This window comes from Pinus tabuliformis, chromosome 2_1 (assembly GCF_031772625.1).
Source record: "Pinus tabuliformis cultivar Carrire ecotype Pingquan chromosome 2_1, CPIR1, whole genome shotgun sequence".
Classification (NCBI taxonomy): domain Eukaryota; kingdom Viridiplantae; phylum Streptophyta; class Pinopsida; order Pinales; family Pinaceae; genus Pinus; species Pinus tabuliformis.
This window is the reverse complement of record NC_142299.1, coordinates 58,853,167-58,874,556: the sequence shown is the minus strand read 5'-3', so window position 1 is coordinate 58,874,556 and position 21,390 is coordinate 58,853,167. Positions and strand designations below refer to the sequence as shown.

General features: G+C 39.9%; 1 protein-coding gene across 1 annotated transcript in view; it reads right to left on the bottom strand.

The window, feature by feature from the left end:
* LOC149198770 (polyribonucleotide nucleotidyltransferase) overlaps window positions 1-21,390 on the bottom strand; it is a 445,102-nt gene that overhangs the window by 143,096 nt on the left and 280,616 nt on the right. The window contains 1 exon segment of the mRNA XM_089400351.1: window positions 14,349-14,492. Coding sequence (XP_089256477.1) covers window positions 14,349-14,492 — 144 coding nt within the window.

The following is a 21,390-nucleotide window of genomic DNA, read 5'->3' as shown; positions in this document are numbered from 1 at the left end:
AAAGGGTCAGAGAGTTGACGCATAGAGCCAAGAGGCTGACGTAGAGGCATCAGTAGCTGCGCAGAGGCTAGCAGAGCTTACGCAAGGCCAAGAGGCAGCATTAGATATTTTTTGTGGGGAAAACAAGAGCTGAGAGGGTGACGCGGTTGTTGGCATTATGATATAGGTGTTGTCCTTGATGGCAACTCACATATATGATGAATGATAGCAATTAACAGTGCAACAAGTTAACAGAAAAGGATTGCATATCAAACTCCAGAGATTGAAGAAAGAGAATGGTTTAAGAAGTATACGATGGTTCACTTTCTCACAAGCAGGTTAACGGAACAAAAGGAGCATATAAGTATGCATGCACTTTCATAGAAGGAAAAGCGCGTATGGGATGGAAAATCAAGGTTTTGGTCTGAGGTATTTGTCCAAGGTTTTGGTCTGAGGTTTAAGTCTAAGGTATTGGTCCGAGGTTTTGGTCCGAGGTATTGACAAAGGATCTAAGTATATAAGAAGGAGAAGATCAAAAGGCTAAGTGTGCAAGTAATGAATATCTTATGAAGAGTTAGATCAAAAGAAAATATGCATGTTATGGGTTTCTGATGCTTTGCTTGATCTGAACTAAGGATGCACCTAAGTGGTTGATGATGGATGAGATCTAATGATGGATCAAGATCATAAGACCTTAAATGAATTATCATTATGTGGTCTGATCATGGATAGTCTAGATTTGAATGCTAACGCATGTTTTATTCTGTAAATGTTATGATCTAGGTATGAGTAAAGTCTGGAATAGCTGTGAAGTTTTAAGTTAGTATTTGCAGATCTATACGTTGGTTCGCCTTGGTGAAGGCACGTATACACGCTGGTTCGGCACTTCGAAGTAGCGTATACATTATGAAATATGATGTTTGAAGTTGCAATTGGTTCTGGTTGTTGATGCAGAGTTCTGGGTTCTGCTCTGTGTTCTGGTGACTATGTTCTGAATGTTCAGATTAATTGCTTGTGATTTGCTTCAGTGATGATGGGTTTTCAATGATTGGTTGTATTGCAGTGGTGATTGATTTTGAGCTTCAATGTCGTTGACGGGTCCAGTAGGAAAATTGGATGAAACGTGCCCTTCATATTGTGTTCTTGTGTACCAAGAGTATCCAGTGTAAAAATTAATGAAATGTGGTCCCTCGAGGAAAAGAGAAGGTCGTAGCCTTCTGTAGGCCGATGCCTACGTACTGGTAAACATATCGGCCAGTACAAGAGCCATGGGGTTGGAGCTCCCTTTCAATGGCAGCTGGAGAATGAGTGAAGGTTGGAGCCTTCTGTAGGTCGGCGCCTACATACTAGTAAACATATTGGTTAGTACAAGAGCCAGGGGGTTGCAGCTCCCTTCTAGTAGAAGTTGGAGAACGAGAGAAGTTCGTAGCCTTCTATAGGTGGGTGCCTGCGTACTGGTATGAGTCTGCGCCAGTACATGATTGTAAATAGTTTTTTCTTATATTAAAAGAAGACGGAGACGATAGCAGCAGGTGGTTTTTCTCCTGCATTGGGTTTCCACCTTAAATCTTGGTGTTCGTGTGTGTTGCTTATGTGTGATGGTTTATTATGTTATTATTGCACACGGTTACTATTTAAATGGTTAATAAAGTACTGATTAAAGATGAACATATGATGAATTAACTGAATGATAAGTTCATTGGATATACATTGGTTGCCTTAAAGACAGTTGCGTGCACATGCGAGTTCCCTTCATTTAAGTAGCATATATAAATCTGAGTATGAAATAGTTATTGATTTGATAAATATTGATTCACCCCCCGCCCCCCTCTCAGTGTTATTCCCAACAGCAGTCCCTAGCAGAGTGATGCAAAGCAATAGAGAAGCTTGGAGCAACGTTCGCTGTCCAGCTAAGGAGATGTCATAGTTGTTGTGGGATCAATCATCCGGTGACTGATCAGCCGGAATATCTGTCTCCGAGGAGAGATACTTCTACCGAGGGCATTCTCTGTTGGGTGAGCCATTTTTGGCACCCTAGTTGTACTCAGATTCTACATAATAATTAAACCCTCATATCTGTTGCACCGGTTTTTCCGCATTCGATTTTTCAGGGACAATTGTCCAATAATAACGATGTCCCTTGTGTGATTGTCTCAGTTATTTCAATTGTTGATCTGTATATGTGTTAAGGTTACATTTGTGTTTATTTTCGGTATTTATACTTATAAATAACTTGTTAATGAAAAGAAAAAGCACGATAAAATAAAACAGATAATGCAATAGGGATTTCTAACATGTCAGAGTTAGAAATTTCAACATGGCATCAAAGGATTGCAGATCACAGGAGGACTGAAGGCACCAGTAGTAATTTGAAGAATTTGCAGCAGTAGCAGTTGTTCCGAGAGATAGCGTTGTTCCAAAGCAGAAGCAGCGAAGAATAAGTGACGCAAAGGGCCTATGTCATCATTTCGAGTCAAGAGGAGGGCCAGCACAGAGGCAGAGAGGGGCAAATCAGACCTACGCAATGCCTGGTCATCTTTCTCAGTCAGGAAGGATCGAATCTGTGGCCAGGAGGAGCAGATTCTGCCATTGTCGGGATTACGCAAAGCCTGAAAGGCTCAGCTTCTTCAGTTGTTGGGGCTTGGGGAGCTGTGGGCAATTGTGATTGAGAAGCTGGTGGGGTGTTGATTATGTCTGAACATAACAGTACCTAAGGAGATGGAACCAAGGTAGAGGGAGTCGCTACCTTGATAGATTTCTAGCCAAGAAATCCAGATCCGAGTTGCAGTTGCAAGGAGGATTGGAGAGGAGCGGTTCGACAGCTAGCCAGAGGATTTCCAGGAGGGAAATCAGGACTTAGAGGGAGATTTCCAAGAGGGAAGTCGAATCTTAGAGGGAGTCCAGAAGAGGAGCTGAAATGGCAGTGAACGGACTAAGGGATCAAGACAGGTTGGATGGGCTTCCAACTTTGCCATCTGGAAGGCCATGATCCTAGTAGTCCTGGACTAACATCACATCAAGGACATTGCCTTGAGAGTCATGGCTATCCCAGTCGACCCAGCTGAGAATGAGAAGTATGAGGATGCAATGGCGAGGGCGAAGTGCATGATCCTAGACGGGGTCAAAGATCATGTCATATCACATATTGCTGAAAAGAACATAGCAAAGGAGATGTGGGATACTTTGACGACCTTGTATCAGGGCACTTTCGTGCAGCGGAAGTTGCTATTGGAGAATCAGTGGTGGTTGTATCAAATGCAAAAGAGAGAGCAAATAGATCCATTCTTTCTCAGGTTACAGGAGATTCACAGCCAACTTACTTTCGTGGGGTCTACACCGGATCCAGAATTTATGGTCAAGACTGCCCTAAATATAGTCTCCGAGGAGTGGGAGACATTTGTCCAAAGCATTTTGGGCAGGGCTACTCCTCCAAGATGGGAGGAGATGTGGGCAACTCTTCGCCAAGAAGAGATCGGGAGGTTAACAAAGGCAAGGAGTAGTAGCAAGGGAAGTCAAATCAAGAAAGAGGAGGAGGAGAATGCGGCTCTAGCCTCTGCGGGACAAGGGAAGAGGAAGAAGAAGGACATCTCCAAGGTGAAGTGCTTCCATTGTCGGGAGTTGGGACATTATGCATCCCAATGTCCCAGGAAGAAAAACAAGGGAGAATATTCTGATTCTAAGGCGGCTCCAGCTAAGGCAGAGAAATAGGTCGATACTGATGATGACTGTTCCACGAGTGCTCAGGAGGAGACATCGAGTTGTAGTCAGGAGAACTACATACTAGGGGCACGATCCTTGAGGTGCCCAAACTCTTGGATCATATCCGGCTACGGGAGCCCTTAACAATAGTAGCATGATGACAAGTGTCGAGTGGAGCAAAGTGTAGTGGAGCAGCAAGGCAATGCTTGGGTGCAGAATTTTGAGGCAGCGCACTAGAGGTTGCAGCAATGCGAGAGGCACAGAGGTGTATGCAACAGCACAGTAGCAACAGAGGGAGCACAGGATAGCAGCAGAGGAAGCTTCAACATCATGAGGCTTCCAGACTGACTGGGATGTCAATATCTGGGAGAAGTCAATTACCTACTTCTCGGTAAATAACTTGCAGTGCAGCAGTTAGCAATGGCAGTGCTAGGGGCAGCATGGGCAGCGTATTGAGATGGAGTTGCAGTACAGATGTAGTAGTGGCAGTGGCAGTGGCATGGGTAGCGGTACAGGAAGCAGCAGTGTAGATGATGTGAGGCAGCAGACCAAGCATCAGCACAGGTATTGGTGTGGAGGATCAGTGTGATGTTTCCATGGTGAAACATTACTAGAGCACATTCTCGTTAAGAGGGAGTGTTGATTTGTAGTAGCATTGGATGTGCTCTAGCCATGAAAATTGGTGGAGAAGCTAAGCACATAAAATCTCCAAGACCCAGAAATGGTTTGGGGAAATTCCAGCCGATTAGAGAGATATTAAAATAATTAATATTTATAATGGGGTTCCTAAGTTTAAACTTAGGAAAATTAAAATATTAATGGGTATTAATATAAAACTGGGTGAGAATGTTCTAAATGACATGGATCAAGCCAAATATAATCTTAGTCATTGATTAGGGACTTAATCTCGACCGTTGAAGACTCAACATGAAAAGTATAAGAGGAGGCTTGAGGCTCAGTTGGAGAGACACCAAATTGATCAGTCGATTCGATTTTCTAGAGAGGGGTTTGTTGAAACAATCGAACCAGTGATCTGTTGCAGTGAGGGGCAGTTTGGCACAAGGTCGAGAATACATAGCAGAGAGACAAAGATAGTGCCAGAGAGACAGCGCGGAGCTTGGAGAGGTTGATGCAGAGGCAGTTGGGGCTTATGCAGATGCTAAGGAGGCCAGCATGGGTGACACAGAGGACCAAAGGGCTGACGCAGAGAGCCAAGAGGCTGACACAAAGGCATCAGTAGCTGCGCAAAGGCTAGCAGAGTTGACGCAAGGCCAGAGGCAGCGCTAAAGATTTTTCGTGGGGCAGACTAGAGCTGAGAGGGTGACGCAGTCCCTAGCAGAGTGACACAGAGCAGTAGAGAAGCTTGGAGCATCTTTCGTTGTCCAGCTAAGGAGTTGTCATAGTTGTTGTGGGATCAATCATTCGATGATTGATCAGCCAGAATATCTGTCTCTGAGGAGAGGTACTTTTGTCGAGGGCATTCTCTGTTAGGTGAGCCATTTCTGGCACCCTAGTTGTATTCAAAAACTGCATAATAATAAAACCCTCATATTTGCTACACCGATTTTCCCGCATTGGGTTTTCCCGAGGACGATTGTCCACAAATAACGATGTCCATTGTATGACTGTCTCAGTTATTTCAGTTGTTAATCTATATATGTGTTAAGGTTTCATTTGTGTTTATTTTCGATATTTATAGTTATAAATAACTTGTTAATGAAAAGAACAAGTAGGAGAAAATAAACCAGATAATGCAGTAGGGGTTTTGACGTGTCAGACTTAGAAATTTCAACATAGATTTGAATTTTTCACTGGTGCCTTATCCAACTTTGATGTTATGCTTCTTTTATTAGCTAGGTACATCTGGAAGGTAACAAGGTATTTTTGATAACCTTTGACGCATGTGATACATCAATAGATGCCTACTATATAGTGTCACATGCCACAAAAAAAACTTCCAAAAGTGAGTAGTTCAAAAAATTTGAAGTCTTAGAAAAGTTAAAAGATGAAAATATGGCAATTGGAGATCATTGAGATCCTAAAAAGGGGCAACAAATGATTTGATCGAAGCTGAAAAATGGTAGGATTGAAGTATATATGATTTCTTCATGTGTATCATCTCACTAAGAATTCTCTCTATTAGCACTACTAAAATTGGACTTTAACAATGAATTCATTAAAAGTAAGTACTTGATAAAATATAAATCAAATAGGTAAGGGTTGCAGCCACAATTTGTTATAGATCTAATATGAAAATATAAGACAATGCAAATATACCCAAGAATAACAAGATCTGAATATAGAAATGCTTCACTTTATTAATCAAACCCTTAAGGTAGGGCAACACCATACATTCACTCCTTAAGGAAGGAGAACACTCCACAAGCCATATTCATGTTCATACAATAATCCTTGACATCTCTCAATGGGGAGTCTCTAGCCTCTATATAGGCCTCATACATACAATACCATGGTTCCCTCAATACCATCTATCTAATACCATGGGCTTATTACATTATTGCTAACTACTTGTGGTCTCTTATATGATACGGGTTAACCACCTTATTTATTACTATGGCCCATCCCATTATTACATTATTCCCTTGGGTACCTCCCTTTGTACCCCATATTATCCCCCCTAGGTATACTACATTCCACCCCCCTTAACATGTTTCGTCCTCGAAACATGGGAAGAACACAAATAATAAAATCTACTCAAAAGAATAGTCCACTGGTACCATGCACGTGCATCTAGCCATCCAAGAGAAAGGTGAACTCTCGATCTAGCTGGTGCCTCACTCGCTTGATATGGAAGTTGATCCTCGTAACTCTTTTGTGTTGATGTATAGTAGGTGGATCGTCGACCCTCTCTATATGCCATGCAGGGGCTATTCTCCTTGTAGCTAATTTGTTGCCATCTTGTTGGTTGTTTTCTTGTTGGGTGATGTGGGTGGTGATACGTTGAAGTTTTAACCAACAGTGTATGTTGTGGTGCCTGTTGTTGTTTCTTATCTTCCAATATTACTTCAACCACTAAGTCCTTATCTGATGTATTAGTACCTGTAATATTTTCTGCTTCAACCTCCTTGGATTCTCTCTATTTTTATGGTACCTGGTTTGATGTTTGTGTTTGGTTATCAACCATTAAGCATTTCTATATTCAGATCTTGTTATAGATCTGATATGAAAATATAAGACAATGCAAATATACCCAAGAATAACAAGATCTGAATATAGAAATGCTTCACTTTATTAATCAAACCCTTAAGGTAAGCCAACACCATACATTCACTCCTTAAGGAAGGAGAACACTCCACAAGCCATATGCCTATTCATAAAATAATCCTTGACATCTCTCAATGGGGAGTCTCTAGCCTCTATATAGGCCTCATACATACAATACCATGGGTCATTACCATAGTTCCCTCAATACCATCTATCTAATATCATGGTTTATTACATTATTGCTAACTACTTGTGGTCCCTTACATTATACGGGTTAACCACCTTATTTATTACTATGGCCCATCTCATTATTACATTATTCCCTTGGGTACCTCCCTTTGTACCCCATATTATCCCCCCTAGGTATACTACACAATTATTCCATAAAGAGAATTATATATATATTATGCTTCAATTGGAGATCAACAATGCCTCATGGACACAAGGAATTCACACATAAAATTATGGTGTCCAACATTTGGTCATCTAATTTATTAAAATCTTCAATTAATTAAATGAGTTAATATGGTCAGCCAAGCCTTAGTTTAATGGCTAATTATTTAGATGGAGATATCTTTCCTACCAAACATTAAACCACTAAAACATGTCTTACCCCTCATGGACCAATTCTCCTATGCAAGCAAGCCGCTTTAGGAGAGTGAGGCAAGTTGTAAGCCCTTAGAAAATTTGATAGAAAAGATATCCCCCATGAACAATTTCTTTGTTGAAAGGATTTCTAGCATGTTGCAAGTGAAAGAGAATCTATTGCCCATTCTCCTAAGTTGGGGAGGGTCTTGCTTTTAGCACAAGGATATTTGGAAGCATCTCATTAAAAACAACAATTACAATCGTAGATTGTTTACCTCTTGTGAAATATAGTATAGATGTACATAAGGAATGTGTACTTGGAAAGCACCACCACATCAATTTTCAATGAATGGAACGACTAGTGCTAGAATAAATTGAATCTAGTATTTAGTGAAGCTATTCAGATACAACAGAAAACTTGTCCAAATAAACCTAAAAATCAGCAAAAATCATCTCTCTGAATTCAGGCTTTTGTGACCCATAATGAATTGAGAAAAGTCATTCGGTAGATATAACATATTAGAATTTTGGCCGAAGCGTTTCGAACCAACCAGATGAAGAGGCAGACCACTTTAAATAGAGAGCAATGTAGAGATCCTAATATCATGTAATGGCTATATTAAACGGCTAGTTATTGATAAGCTGAAGAAAACAGAGAGGGTCGCGTGCGCTTACAAAACATCTAGTTCCCATAACAATGAAGAAATCTAGTGAGATATCCATGATGCATTGAACTTTTAATCAATGAATGAATTGAATTGATTTACAATGAGCAGTAAAGCTCAATAAATAATACAACTGTATTTACAGAAACAGCAAGTTTCTACTATGAAAGTAGATACAGCAAGTTTCTACTAAGAATATAGAAACAGCAAGTTTCTAACAAGAAACTGCTAATTGCAATCAAGATACCTTAACTGCTCCCCGATACTCTGCTTCTGTTGAGGAGAGAGCCACTGCCTGCTGCTTCTTACTAGCCCATGTGACAGCGCCGAATCCCAAGACTAAACACATACCCAGCTATAGATTTACGGTCATCAACCGAACCAGGCCAGTCTGAATCTGTGTAACCACTAAGCGTAGGATCTGAATTCTAAGTGTATAGAAGTGCATAATCAGGAGTGCCTCTTACATAACACAACACAAGCTTTGTTGCTATCCAATGATCAGCCTTAGGAGCTGACATGATGCGTCAAATGTAGCTCACTGCAAAACTGATATCAGGTCGAGTGGCAGTGAGGTAGATGAGGCTGCCCACTAACTGCCTGAATAAAGTTTCATCCACAAGTGGTGAGGATGACTAAGCTGAAAGTTTGAGCCCTGGTTCCATAGTAGTCGTGCTAGGTTTGCAATCCTGCATTCTGAACCTGTCCACAAGATTTCTGGCATACTTGGACTGAGAGAGAAAGATGTTGTTCTCAGTCTACCAGACTTCCACCCCTAAACAGTAATGAAGAAGTCCCAAATCTGTCATATCAAAAGTGTTGCACAAATCTTGTTTGATCCCATGGAACAAATGTGTTGAACTGCCAGTAATGATAAGATCATCCACATAGACAACCACAAACAGAATATCATCACCAATATGTTTGATATACAGGTTTGCATCAGATGGACTCCACTGAAAACCATGATCTGTTAGGTTTACTTATCAATTTTCATGTAACAAGCCCGAGGGGCTTGTTTCAGACCATAGAGTGCTTTGACTAATCTACAAACTTTTTGTTCTTGACCGGCAACCTTGAATCCTGGAGGTTGCGCCATGTAGACTTCTTCCTGTAAGTCACCATTCAGAAAAGCACTCTTTACATCCATCTGATGGACTTTCCAACTGAACTGAGCTGCTAAGGCAAGGACAAGTCGTATGGTACTCATCTTGGTTGTAGGAGCAAAGGTCTCCTCATAGTTTATGCCTTCCTTCTGTGAGAATCCTCGAGCAACAAGGCGAGCCTTATACTTGTCGAGGGTCCCGTCAACTTTGTATTTCACTTTATACACCCATTTGCAGCTAATGGGCTTCTTCCCTGTAGGAAGATTAGAAAGGGTCCAAGTGTGATTCTTCTGAAGACTCTGGAATTCCTGCTTCCATAGCGTGTTCCCACTCAGGTATACCCTTAGCCTCTGAATAGGTTTGAGGCTCAAAAACACTGTGTAAGTTAGCCATAAGAGCAAAATTTACTGTAGATTGTTGTTTTCTCTTATTTCGGGAAGTTCTACCTTCAAGGAGCTCATTATCCCGGAGATCACCAATAGTTTTAGCCCACCATTTACGCCAGAGAGTAGAAGAACCAATATCAAGAGTGGGTGGAGGAGGCTCAAGAACAACAGAAGCACTAAGAAAAGGATTATTTTCTGGAGGAAGCTTAGGTAGTGCATCATCAAATATTGATGTTGCATCATCCCTCCCATCAAGTGGACCTAACGGAAGAGGAACACTGTGAGGCTGATCCTCAAAACACTACTCAGAAGGAGGAGACTGAAAGAATCCTCTATCTCCATCAAACACTACGTCCCGACTCAAGCTAACACGACCACTGTCTATATCTATCAGCCTATAGGCCTTGTGGTGATTACTGTACCCTGTCATCATGAGTTTCTGGCTTTTGGAATCCAACTTAGAGCGCATAGCAGCTCGAATCCAAACATATGCAACCGAGCCAAACAATTTGAGGTGACTGATCTGAGGCTTACGGCCAGACCAAACCTCTTCTGGAGTCTTCCCCTTAACAACATGAGTAGGTGATCGGTTAAGAAGATAGACAGCAGTAAATAAAGCTTCAGCCAAAATTTGTTCGGAACAATCCTGTGTTGTAACATGGAACGAGCCATTTCAACAATTGTACAGTTACAACGTTCGACAACACTATTCTCCTTAGGAGTGTAGGGTGTAGTTAACTGGCGTTTGATGCCATGGGTATCACAGAAGTTGGAGAAAGCAGAAGAACAAAATTCCCCCCCCCGTTATCTGTCCTAAGAGTTAAGATATTACAGCCAGACTCTTTTTCAACTAAGGACTTAAACTTCTGAAAGATACTAAATACATCAGATTTATGTTTTAGAAAGTACACCAGCATCTTTCTACTGAAATCATCTACAATAAGTAAAAAAAATTTGTAACCAATAACTGAAGATGTCTTCATAGGACCACAAATATCAGCATGAATTAACTAGAGTACCTTAGATGCGCGCCAAGATTCTTCGTCTTTGAATGAAGACCAATGTTGCTTGCCAGCTTGACAGGCGCCACACACTCCCAACTGCTGAGTCTGAATATCAGGTAACCCTGACACAAGTCCCCCCGAGAGAGCTGAGAGAGATACTGAATGTTTAGATGCTCATATCACTAATGCCACAGAGTGCTAATGGGAGAAACATAAGCTGCTAGAGCCACTTCTGGAGAATCACCAGTGTCAAGAAGCCTGTATAAACCATGATCCTCTAGGCCAACAGCAATCGTAAGACGAGTCTCCCTATCAATAATGGAGCACTTGTGCGCACTGAACACTACATCAAGCTGAGGGGAGTTCCTCGTAATCTGGTTGACAGACAGTAGATTAATTTCCATACCAGGAACATAGTACACATTCAGGAAGATGAGTGTGCGCCCACCAGACTGGATCTGAAGTGTACCTCTGCCAACCACTGTGTACTCTTCACCTTCGCTGAATACCACGGAATCACTGAAAGGTGAGAAGTCAATAAACCAGTCACGCCTGTGAGAAAAATGAAGTGATGCACCAAAGTCAATGTACTAGGCAAAATACACGGCATGATCTGAGGACCTCTTAGCCATAAAGGCGTAAAAGGCAGATTCCTTCTACTCGGAATGTTCTGCAACATTCGCTGTCTGATGAGACCCTCCCTGTTTCTTCTATTCAGAAGCAATCCTCTGTCGGCAATCTTTCTTCATGTGGCCGAACTTGTGACAGTAATTACACTGCACATTTTTTCTTTTAGCGGGATCAAACAGCTGAGAAGAACCTTTTTGCTGAAAGGACTGAGAGGACTGATATTTGGCAGCAAAAGCATTTTCTGAGGAGGCTGATGAAGCACCACTACCAAACTATTGTTTCCAACGATCCTGCTGCAGGAGTTTGGTGCATAACTCCAGAAACTTCAGATCAACATTAGTGGTGGTAATGTTGAGTGTTTCTATGAAGTGTTCATAAGATTTCGGTAGACTTTTCAGAGTGATGACTACCATATCTTCTTCCTCCATGGTCCGACCAATGGCTTCGAGCTGATCTCGAATGTCTTTAATCTTGTTAAGATGTTCCTATAAAGACATATGTTCGTCCATCATGATGGAGAACAACTGATTCTTTAGAAAAAAAGCTCTGCTCTTGTCAGATGTCTCATGCAGTTCCTTCAAATGTTGCTAGATTTCCGCAGCTGTCTTGCCAGAAGGAATCTGTGGTAACTGATCATCAGTCAAAGAGTTTAACACGCATAACAGCCTCTCGATTTCGATCATCAGATTTATCTTGATTGGCACCAGTTGTACAAGGACGGAGCTCTTTGCCCAAAATGAGCTGGTCAAGATGCCTATATTCAAAAATGGTCAACATTCTCTGTTTCCAGATGTTATAATTGGTGCCATTAAAGCGTTGACTACCTTCCAACAACAGGTTGGTTAGCAAGGCCATCTGCACTTTTCTCAAGACACAGAAAACAATGAAGGAGTCCGGCATAGATTTCAATGCAGATGTCAGATGATCCGGACAGAATCTGACAGATGCTTAAACAGTGAAATTTAGCACAAAATCGATGAAATGATATAATATTTCAGAGGAGGAATCTCTTTGGGATACTTTGCAGTACTCAGCCCTGCTGTTAGGTGACAAGTGTCCAAGAATTATTCCAAATGTCAATGCAGCAGTTGCATTATAAGCTACAGCAACCGTGTTTAAAGAAAACAGAAGATTAAGAACAGAGGCTTGCAAAACAGACAACCTGTCAACAACAGATTGCGTACCCAGTTTGTTCTGTCAATTTGACGAGAGAAAGAGGCTACAGTATACCCTGTAATTCCAGATGTAAGAGCATATATATAACCACAAGATCAGTATATATAGAGCTCACCGAATCAATATGGACGAGATTTGGGCTCCACTGATGATGCAATCTGGAATGTTTACATAATAGCACAGCGCTGCTCAGACTACCTGCGTGCGGTGTATATCCTGTGTATGCAAATTTTGATTTCCAGGGTTTTGCATAATAAAACAGAGAAATGGCAAAATAAACAACCACAGTGTGTCTATCCGACGGATGACCCGACGACAGCGTTTTGCAATGTCATTAGTCACTAGTCGTTGATCAGCAGCACCACCACCAATTTGGAATGGCAAACCTGAACTCCCGCTGCGAATGGCACCCAAAGACAGTTCCAAAATGGACAATTTACAGCACTATCCGCAAAGTCTGCGATACGAAGCAGCCAGCTCTTTACACCTGTTTCTTTGAAATCGGTGGTGGCCGCTCGATCGACCCCATGTGATACTTGGTTTTTGAATCCACAAATGCAACAATGCCCTCTGCCGCTCTCGCAATCTCATTCTGCTCAATCGACTCCACGTCCTTCAGTTTGGTGCTCTCGGGGCCAACATGGCAGATGTGAGGTAGCATATTCACTGCGAATTTCCCAAAACTCACCTGAGATTCTCCGAATTCGATGTCGCAGAAGAAGACCTTGGTGGCCGAGGGTTGGCCCTAGTTGTTCTTTAGGAAAAACGAGGCCACCAGTTCGAACTCGGCATGAAGCAGATCGAGGCGGAGCTCCGGCTTCTCCCGATGCTACACGGAGTTGAAAAAAAATGATAAGGGAATATGATCTGGACTTGGCCTTCACGGCGAAGCGCTCCAGCTCAGAGTCGTCCAGGTGGATGACTCTAGCCTTGGACCTCGACTGTAAATTCACTAGTTCCTCTCCGCTCCATTATCCGTTCCTCTCTGCTCCGCCGAGCCCAGCGCCACACTCGCACTCTTGCCGCGAGCCGCTTGATCATGTTCCTCCGATGCTCAGTGCACAAAAAAAAAAATCGAGTTCGAACAGCGTGAGTTAGGCGTTCAGTCCAATGAGGTGTGATGGGAGTAGTGGTTCAAGCCTGGCCAACACGAAGCACGACGGCAAAATATCGAATCTCTCGGACGACACCAGAAACCCTCACGAGACCACAGGAGGGCAATTCAAACAACGAGAAAGCAAATACTCAGATGAAATAATGGCATCTGCAATGATGCAGCAAATTCAAACTCCTAGAGAGCAAATTTCGAAAAGAAGCACGAAATTTTTCAAACAAATGAAAAATTATTTCGAAAAAAATACCCGAGCTCTGATACCATAATCAATGAATGAATTGAATTAATTTACAATGAGCAGTAAAGCTCAATAAAATAATACAACTGTATTTACAAAAACAACAAGTTTCTACTAAGAATATAGAAACAGCAAGTTTCTAACAAGAAATTGCTAATTACAACCATAGATGACCATTAAACACTAAAATAGCATTATTCTAATAACTTTCATAAATAAATCATAGCTGAATAGTTAAAATTAGACAATCATTGAGAAGATAACAAGTGCTTGTAATGAAAACTAAAATTCCTGTAAGTTAAAAGTACGTAAAAAAGCAAGAAATGAAGAAATCACAGCTGGATAGTTAAAATTAGACAATCATTGAGAAGTTAACAAGTACTTGTAATGAAAACTAAAATTCCCATAAGCTAAAAAGTACTTAAAAAGCAAGGAATGAAGAAATCAGCTAGTAATATTGATATGCATTACTCAAAAATCATATCAAATTCTAAAGGATAGCTATGATATCAGTATATAATAAAAACTCAGATGTTACCGGATCATGTGACATTTCAGATATATGAAGAAGGCCTTCTTTGCCCGCACCAAAATCAACAAAAGCCCCAAAATCCTTAATGGCTACTATGACACCTTTGTATATGCCACCAACTTCTATTTCACGTCCAGCAATAAATTCAACCTGTCATTGTTAAATATCATTCACCAAATTGCTTAGAAAATCCAGTAAAACATTTTGTTCTCATAGAAATAGCTATTTTCAGAGAATTAAAAAATCCATTCAAATTTCGTTTACATTGGAATATAACTGAGCATTGGGAAAAGAAAGGAAAGTAATTCTAGTATAGAAGAGTACATGCCATGACAATAACATAGGAAAAGCATTGCGTCACATATTATACATAAAATTGATTTTTCATACAAGAAAACCTGGTCAGGAATTTGTAATAAAATAATTTGTATAATAAACATGATAATAATAAACCTAGAAGATTACCATTATAAAACAATAACATAGGAAAAGCATCATGTCGCATATTATACAAAAAATTGATTTTTCATACAAGAAAACCTGGTCAGGAATTTGTAATAAAATAATTTGTATAATAAACATGGTAATAATAAACCTAGAAGATTACATAAAATTGATTTTTCAAAGAAGAAAACCTGGTCAGGAATTTGTAATAAAATAATTTGTATAATAAACATGGTAATAATAAATCTAGAAGATTACCATTATAAAACACTGTCTTTGTGGCTAAGACATGCAATGAGAAATATCCCAAGTAACCTATCATCACAACACAAGACATGGACACCCCAAAAATATGACATGAAGGACATGTCATATATCTGTGCGTGCGTGTGTTTGTGTGGCGCACACATGCACACATACATGCATCAAACAAGACAGAATACATGTGTCTAATGCTAGACAAAACTACCCCAAAAACTATGACACAAAGGACACATTACATATATATATATATATATATATAACAAATTAGTAATTACACATACAAAAATGAAATATAAATAAAGATTCATCTTCTTTAGAATTTAGAAACCAAAACATTTACATGATGGTGATACAAATTCAATCATACAACTAATAATATATCAATGATGATAAAATGGCAAACACACAAGAACTTAGAACCATAAACTGCAATTTTCTCATAAAGTCATCAAAATCAAAATTCTAAGTCACTGCTACTGTAGGTGGGAATGTCAATCACAAATACAAAATAGAGTAGACACTAGAACCATGTCATCATCATCAAAATCATCGCAGCTCCTTCCTCCCCTCAATGACCCTTCAAGAGAATCACCATCATCAAAAGTGATTGGCTCTAGCACAAGTTAAGTTTAAGATTCAAGTTGGCCAATCCCAACTCAACATTGTTGTCTAGACACATATCATAAAAAATGCATCCCACATATTTTTCATTCCTTTCAACCACTCCTCCCTTTGCCTATAAAGAAGACAAAGGTTGGTGTGCACACATACCATTGTTTCTACTTTGGATTGCTCAAGCCTGCTCTTCTTCAAACTATACAAATTCCAATATATGCTCCAATTCCTCTCACAACACGAGGATGAAGTAACCTAAGAGAGAAGTCTCGTGGCTAGCTATTGTAGAAGAGAGGACACTGCCCCATGAATTCCCACCAAGCGTAGGGCTTCTTATCCCCCCTGTCTCAAAGCACATCATAGCCTCCATATCTCTAACTGTCAATGTAAAACTCTATGAAGCCCTCATCAACCTCATAAAGGGATGCTTTATCCTGATATGTCGGTCTAGATGCATTCAACTTCCCCTGTGAAATATCACCATTCATGTTAGGACAAAATGTCAAAATATATGTGAAGGCCCAGCATTGAGCCAATCATTGTCATGGTATTTGGGATTCATTAAGTGAGTCAAGCAATGCAAGGCGTGCAATTCTTATCACACCTACTAACAAGAATAACCTATATGGTAGTGAAAAAGGTCTTTGTTATTGTCCCATACTTAGGGCACTCACTCTATAAAATAATGGTCTTCATGGGCTCAATCATGGAATCCCACCCCTCATAAACCTCTCTTAGGATGGGGGTTGTTCCATGTCTACAAATTGCAATAAAGGGGTGATATGTTCCATGAACATAACGGTAAGATGTACCCTCTCCCACCAACCATCATCTAACATTATATCCTTTACCTCTTTTGAATAAGTTTCCTCTATCATTTTCCCAAAACACCAAAACTCTAAAATAAATGTGGACGCAAGTGTAGTCTTGACATCCCTCAACCTCTTAAGCATGATGAATGAAGAGGCAAGTCGTGTATCTGCAATCATCAACAACAATAGATGTGTTTACTCTTTATAAAATTGTGAGGGCATTGGTATGATTTTGAACAAAAGTGTGGATATGGTGTGCATCATCAATAACACTTTTGATCCATGTCGGATCCAAAGCAACAAATTTAAATGCTGAATTCAAAGAATGAATAATGCAAGGAATCCAAAATATATGTGGAAATAGCTTCACAATCATGTCAATGGCCTTGAAAACAAGTGAAATATGGCATAGTTTGCACACAAGAATCGACACCTACATATTCAATAACTTTAATGAACAACTCACCCGTGTATTGTGCATCCTTGTATTTTCCAAGAGCATCCATTGCTTTCAAGAAAATTGATCCATTGAAAGAAGATAGCATGAAGTTGATGAGTGGATGGCGTGTTGCATCTCCATCCATCAAAAACGGTACTAAAACCAGATGAGAGCCATGATGATTTAATAGCCTCTAGCATTTTATCCACCTCCCTTTTGCCCTAACCAAGTTGCAACATGTCAGGAAATGTAACTAGTTTCGGTCTTCATAATTGTTATTGTATTCATGTCATTATATATATCTTATGTAACAAACAAAAGAAGAAAGAAAAAATACTATTTTTAGAGCATGGGATTCATGCTTCTTGTTGATGATCTTCTAGGTAAAAGCATGTTCTTCATGCTTCTAGGGTTTGTTAGGTCATAGGATTTATTGTCATGAGTCAAGATGTTGGAAGTTGTAACTAGTTTCGGTCTTCATAATTGTGATGATGTCGTGACTTAATGTAATCATTGTACTTGTCAAAAGAAAAGAAAAAGAAATATTTATTTGTAGAAGAAAAATCATTTACTGTAAATGGGTTTCCTTCCTATGGGTTTGGTCCTAACTTCAAGCACCCATTGAGTGCTATAGAGATTTGTGTAAAGTCAAAGTCAAGGTCATGATTGAGGCTCATGTATCAATTGTTGGAAATACTGAGACGGGGGTGAATCAGTATTTCTTTTCAATTGTTATTATTACAAATTAGATTCTTTAAAATTTTAATCAAAGAAATTATTTTATTAAAATATAGAAAAACACTGAATACAATATCTAATGAATTTTGCCAAGCACCAACTTGGACTTTGATGAGGGTCCAACCTCTAAGGCTCCGACCCTAATCTTACCAAGGCACCAACCTTGCATTTAGGAGCACCAACTCCAAGGACACCAATCCCTCCAATTCTGAGGCACCAACCCCAAGGCTCCGACCCTATAGTTTTACTCTGTCAAAAAATATTTGATTGTATTATATATTGCTCCCTGTTTTTGTGATCTTTGTAGGAGATCGTTGTTTGCACTACATAACCGCTTCAGGAGTGACTGCTTCTTCACGAGCCCTTTTTAGAGATTAACCCAACCAACAGACTTGCTCGACCTTCGACTTCCTTCCTTTTGCTGGACCTTCAACTTTCTTCTTCAACGTTGGACCTTCGGCTTTTGTCTTCAACCTTCAGCTCTGTCTGTTTCTTTAAGCTCACGAGTTGTGAACTGTCGATTCTTCTGTGTGCACAATGCCGAGATCGATGCTTAAGGTGAGGTATTATAATTTGTATTTATACGGGTTTCCCCAATACCCAAGAGACACGTTCATTTGGAAGGAGTGGTTGACTTATGGATATTCATCCAAGTACTCATAAACTTGTTTTATTTATGGAAAATTTCATAGGAGAGACCGTACCCAATGAGGTCCCACATCAACGTCATTAACCGCAATCACAACTTTCGGAGGTCCCGCAATCGCAACCTTTAACATTACCAATGTAACATAGTTGATATTCATACTGCCGATGAAGCGAACGCGATATAATATTAAATAGTCATCAATAGATCCATCGGGTCCACAGCTCCATCACAATCAGCGGTTTGATGGTAACAACCCTTTATGATTTACGTAACTTCCGATACCCGGACGCGATACTACATAAAGGTGTATTCTAATGGAGTTGTCGGGTCTGCATATTATATCGCAATCGGCGTTTCGAATGGAACATGATTATACGAACATAATGGTTTGTGATTATGCGATGGATGCGATGATATATTGAGTTGTATTGCAATGGTGCAGCGGGTCCACATTATTATCGCAATCGCAATTTTAGTGTGATATTCCTTTAAGACTTGTGATGCGAAGGTTCTGATTCAACGGATGTGATATTACAATAGGACGTGTTATAATGGAGCTATCGGGTCCGCAACTCAAATCGCAATCGGAGATTTCAATTTGACAAGGCTTTAAAAACTTGTGGTATGGCAGATGTGATATTTCTTTAGGGCGTGTTGTAATAGGACCATCAGGTCCATAACTTATATCACAATCGAGGATTTCAGTGTAACAAGGCTTCAATACTTGCGATGCAGCAGATGTGATATTGTATTGAGGGGTGTTGTATTTGATAGATCGGGTCCGCAATGCTCCTCCGATATCGCTATTTTCTTCCTTTCAACTCTTACTCTTAGCTTCACAATGGCTTCCAATAGTTTTCCGATGGCTTCTCCTCTTTAATATTTCTCTTTCTCTTCGATGGCTTCCGATATCTTTCCTCCTCAGGTCCACTGCTCCTGTTGCTTCATGGATCTACTTCTCCTTGGCTTCACATCATCATTTTGTATCCCAGAATATTGCCATATTGACATCAATGACAATCTAGATCAACAATCTCCCCCTTTGTCATTGGTGGCAATATTCTTCTTCCTCTCTCCCTTTGACATCAATGGCAAACGAGTGCACAAGGACTCCCCCAGTGGAACTGCTCCCCCTGTCATGTGGCATCTTAAGAATCAGTTTAGTGTGATGCTAAAGCAATAACCCCCATCTTTTGACAGAGATGTTCAAATGCTTCTCGAGGAAGAGTTTTGGTGAAAATATCTGCAATCTGTTCCTTAGTATTGATATATTCCAGCTTGATGTTTTGTTCAGCCACCTGTGCACAGAGAAAATGATACTTGATTGGTATATGTTTGGTCTTTCAGTGCATCCCTGGATTTTTACTGACACTAATAGCACTTCTGTTGTCACAATAGATGGTTATTGGTTGCTTAGTTTCTATGTTGACATCCTTCAAAGCTTCCTTCATCCATAGTATTTGTGTACAACAATCAGTTGCAGCTATATATTCGGCTTCAGTTGTAGAGAGAGATATAGATGATTTTTTTTGCTGAGCCAAGCTACCAGGCAATCTCCCATAAAAAATGCATTTCCACTGGTGCTTTTATGATCATCCATGCTTCCAGCCCAATCAGCATCGGTATAAGTTGTCACTGTAGTATTTGTGCTTTTGGGATACCAAAGACCAAAGTCAAGAGTTCCTTTCAAGTATCTAAGAATTCTTTTCACAGCCAACATGTGGGATTGCTTAGGAGTTGATTGAAATCTTTCTACCATTACCACTGCTTGCATAATGTCGGGCCTTGTAGCAGTTAAGTATAAGAGAGCTCCAATTATTGACTTGTAAACAGTTGCATCTACCGGGGGGGATTCGTCATCTTTGCTTAATTTGCGGTTTGTGATCATCGGGGTGTGCTCATAGGTGCACATTCTCCATTCCTTATATTTTAAGCATGTCTTTGAGATATTTTGTTTGAGAGATAAACATGTCTGTTGTGGTTTGCGATACTTCTAGTCCAAGGAAGTAGGATAGCTCACCAATCATTGATATTTCTAATTCTTTTGACATATTTTGAGAAAACTCATGGCTCATTTCATCATTATGGCTAGCAAAAATCAGATCATCAACATATACAAGGGTTATTAGTAATTTATCCTCATCCATCTTCATGTAGAGATTACTTCCTGCCACCCCCTTTTTGAAGTTTTTTTGTTGTAGATAGTGATCCAATCTTTCATACCACGCCCTAGGAGCTTGTTTCAAACTGTATAATGCCTTTTTCAACTTACATACAAATTCTTTTCCTTCTGCTAGATCAAAACCTTATGGTTGCTCAATGTAGACTACATCTTGAGTTCCCTATTCAATAATGTTGATTTTACATCCATTTGATAGACTTTGAATCCTTTTGAGCATGCAAATGTCAAGAACATCCTTATAGCTTCCATTCGAGCTACCGGTTCAAAGGTTTCTTCAAAATCGATTCCTTCAATTTGTGAATAACCTTTACAGACAAGTCTTGCCTTATTTCTGATGATTTGTCCATCTTCATGCATTTTGTTTTTGAACACCCACTTAGTTCCAATTATATTTTTATCCCTTGGACGAGGTACCAGCTCCCATATCTCATTTTTCTCGATTTGACACATTTCTTCTTCCATGGCTTCCACCCAATGAGGGTCCTTACCTACTTGAGTAAAAGTTTTTGGTTCTATCATAGATAGGAGAGAAACATCATTTCTCTTTGGTGTACTTGTCATCCTTCTTCGAGATTGTATTCCTTCATCTACATTGACAATAATCTACTCTTTTGGACGATGTTTTGGAGGAATTTCACTTTTGAAGGAGTTTGAGATGGTTCTTTTTCTTTTTGTGTTTCTTGAGCTTTTTCTTCCTTTTCAGGTTCTTCTTTGCTTTCTTCAATAAAGGGGTCAACTAGGGATCAACTTCATGACCTTCAATTTTCTTTTCTGCAAGCCCTTCATCGATCTTCACATCAATACTTTCCACTATTTTCTGTAATCGATTATTGTAGCACTTGTAAGCTTTTCTTCTGGTAGAATACCCAAGAAATATTCCTTCGTCAACCCGAGAATCAAATTTT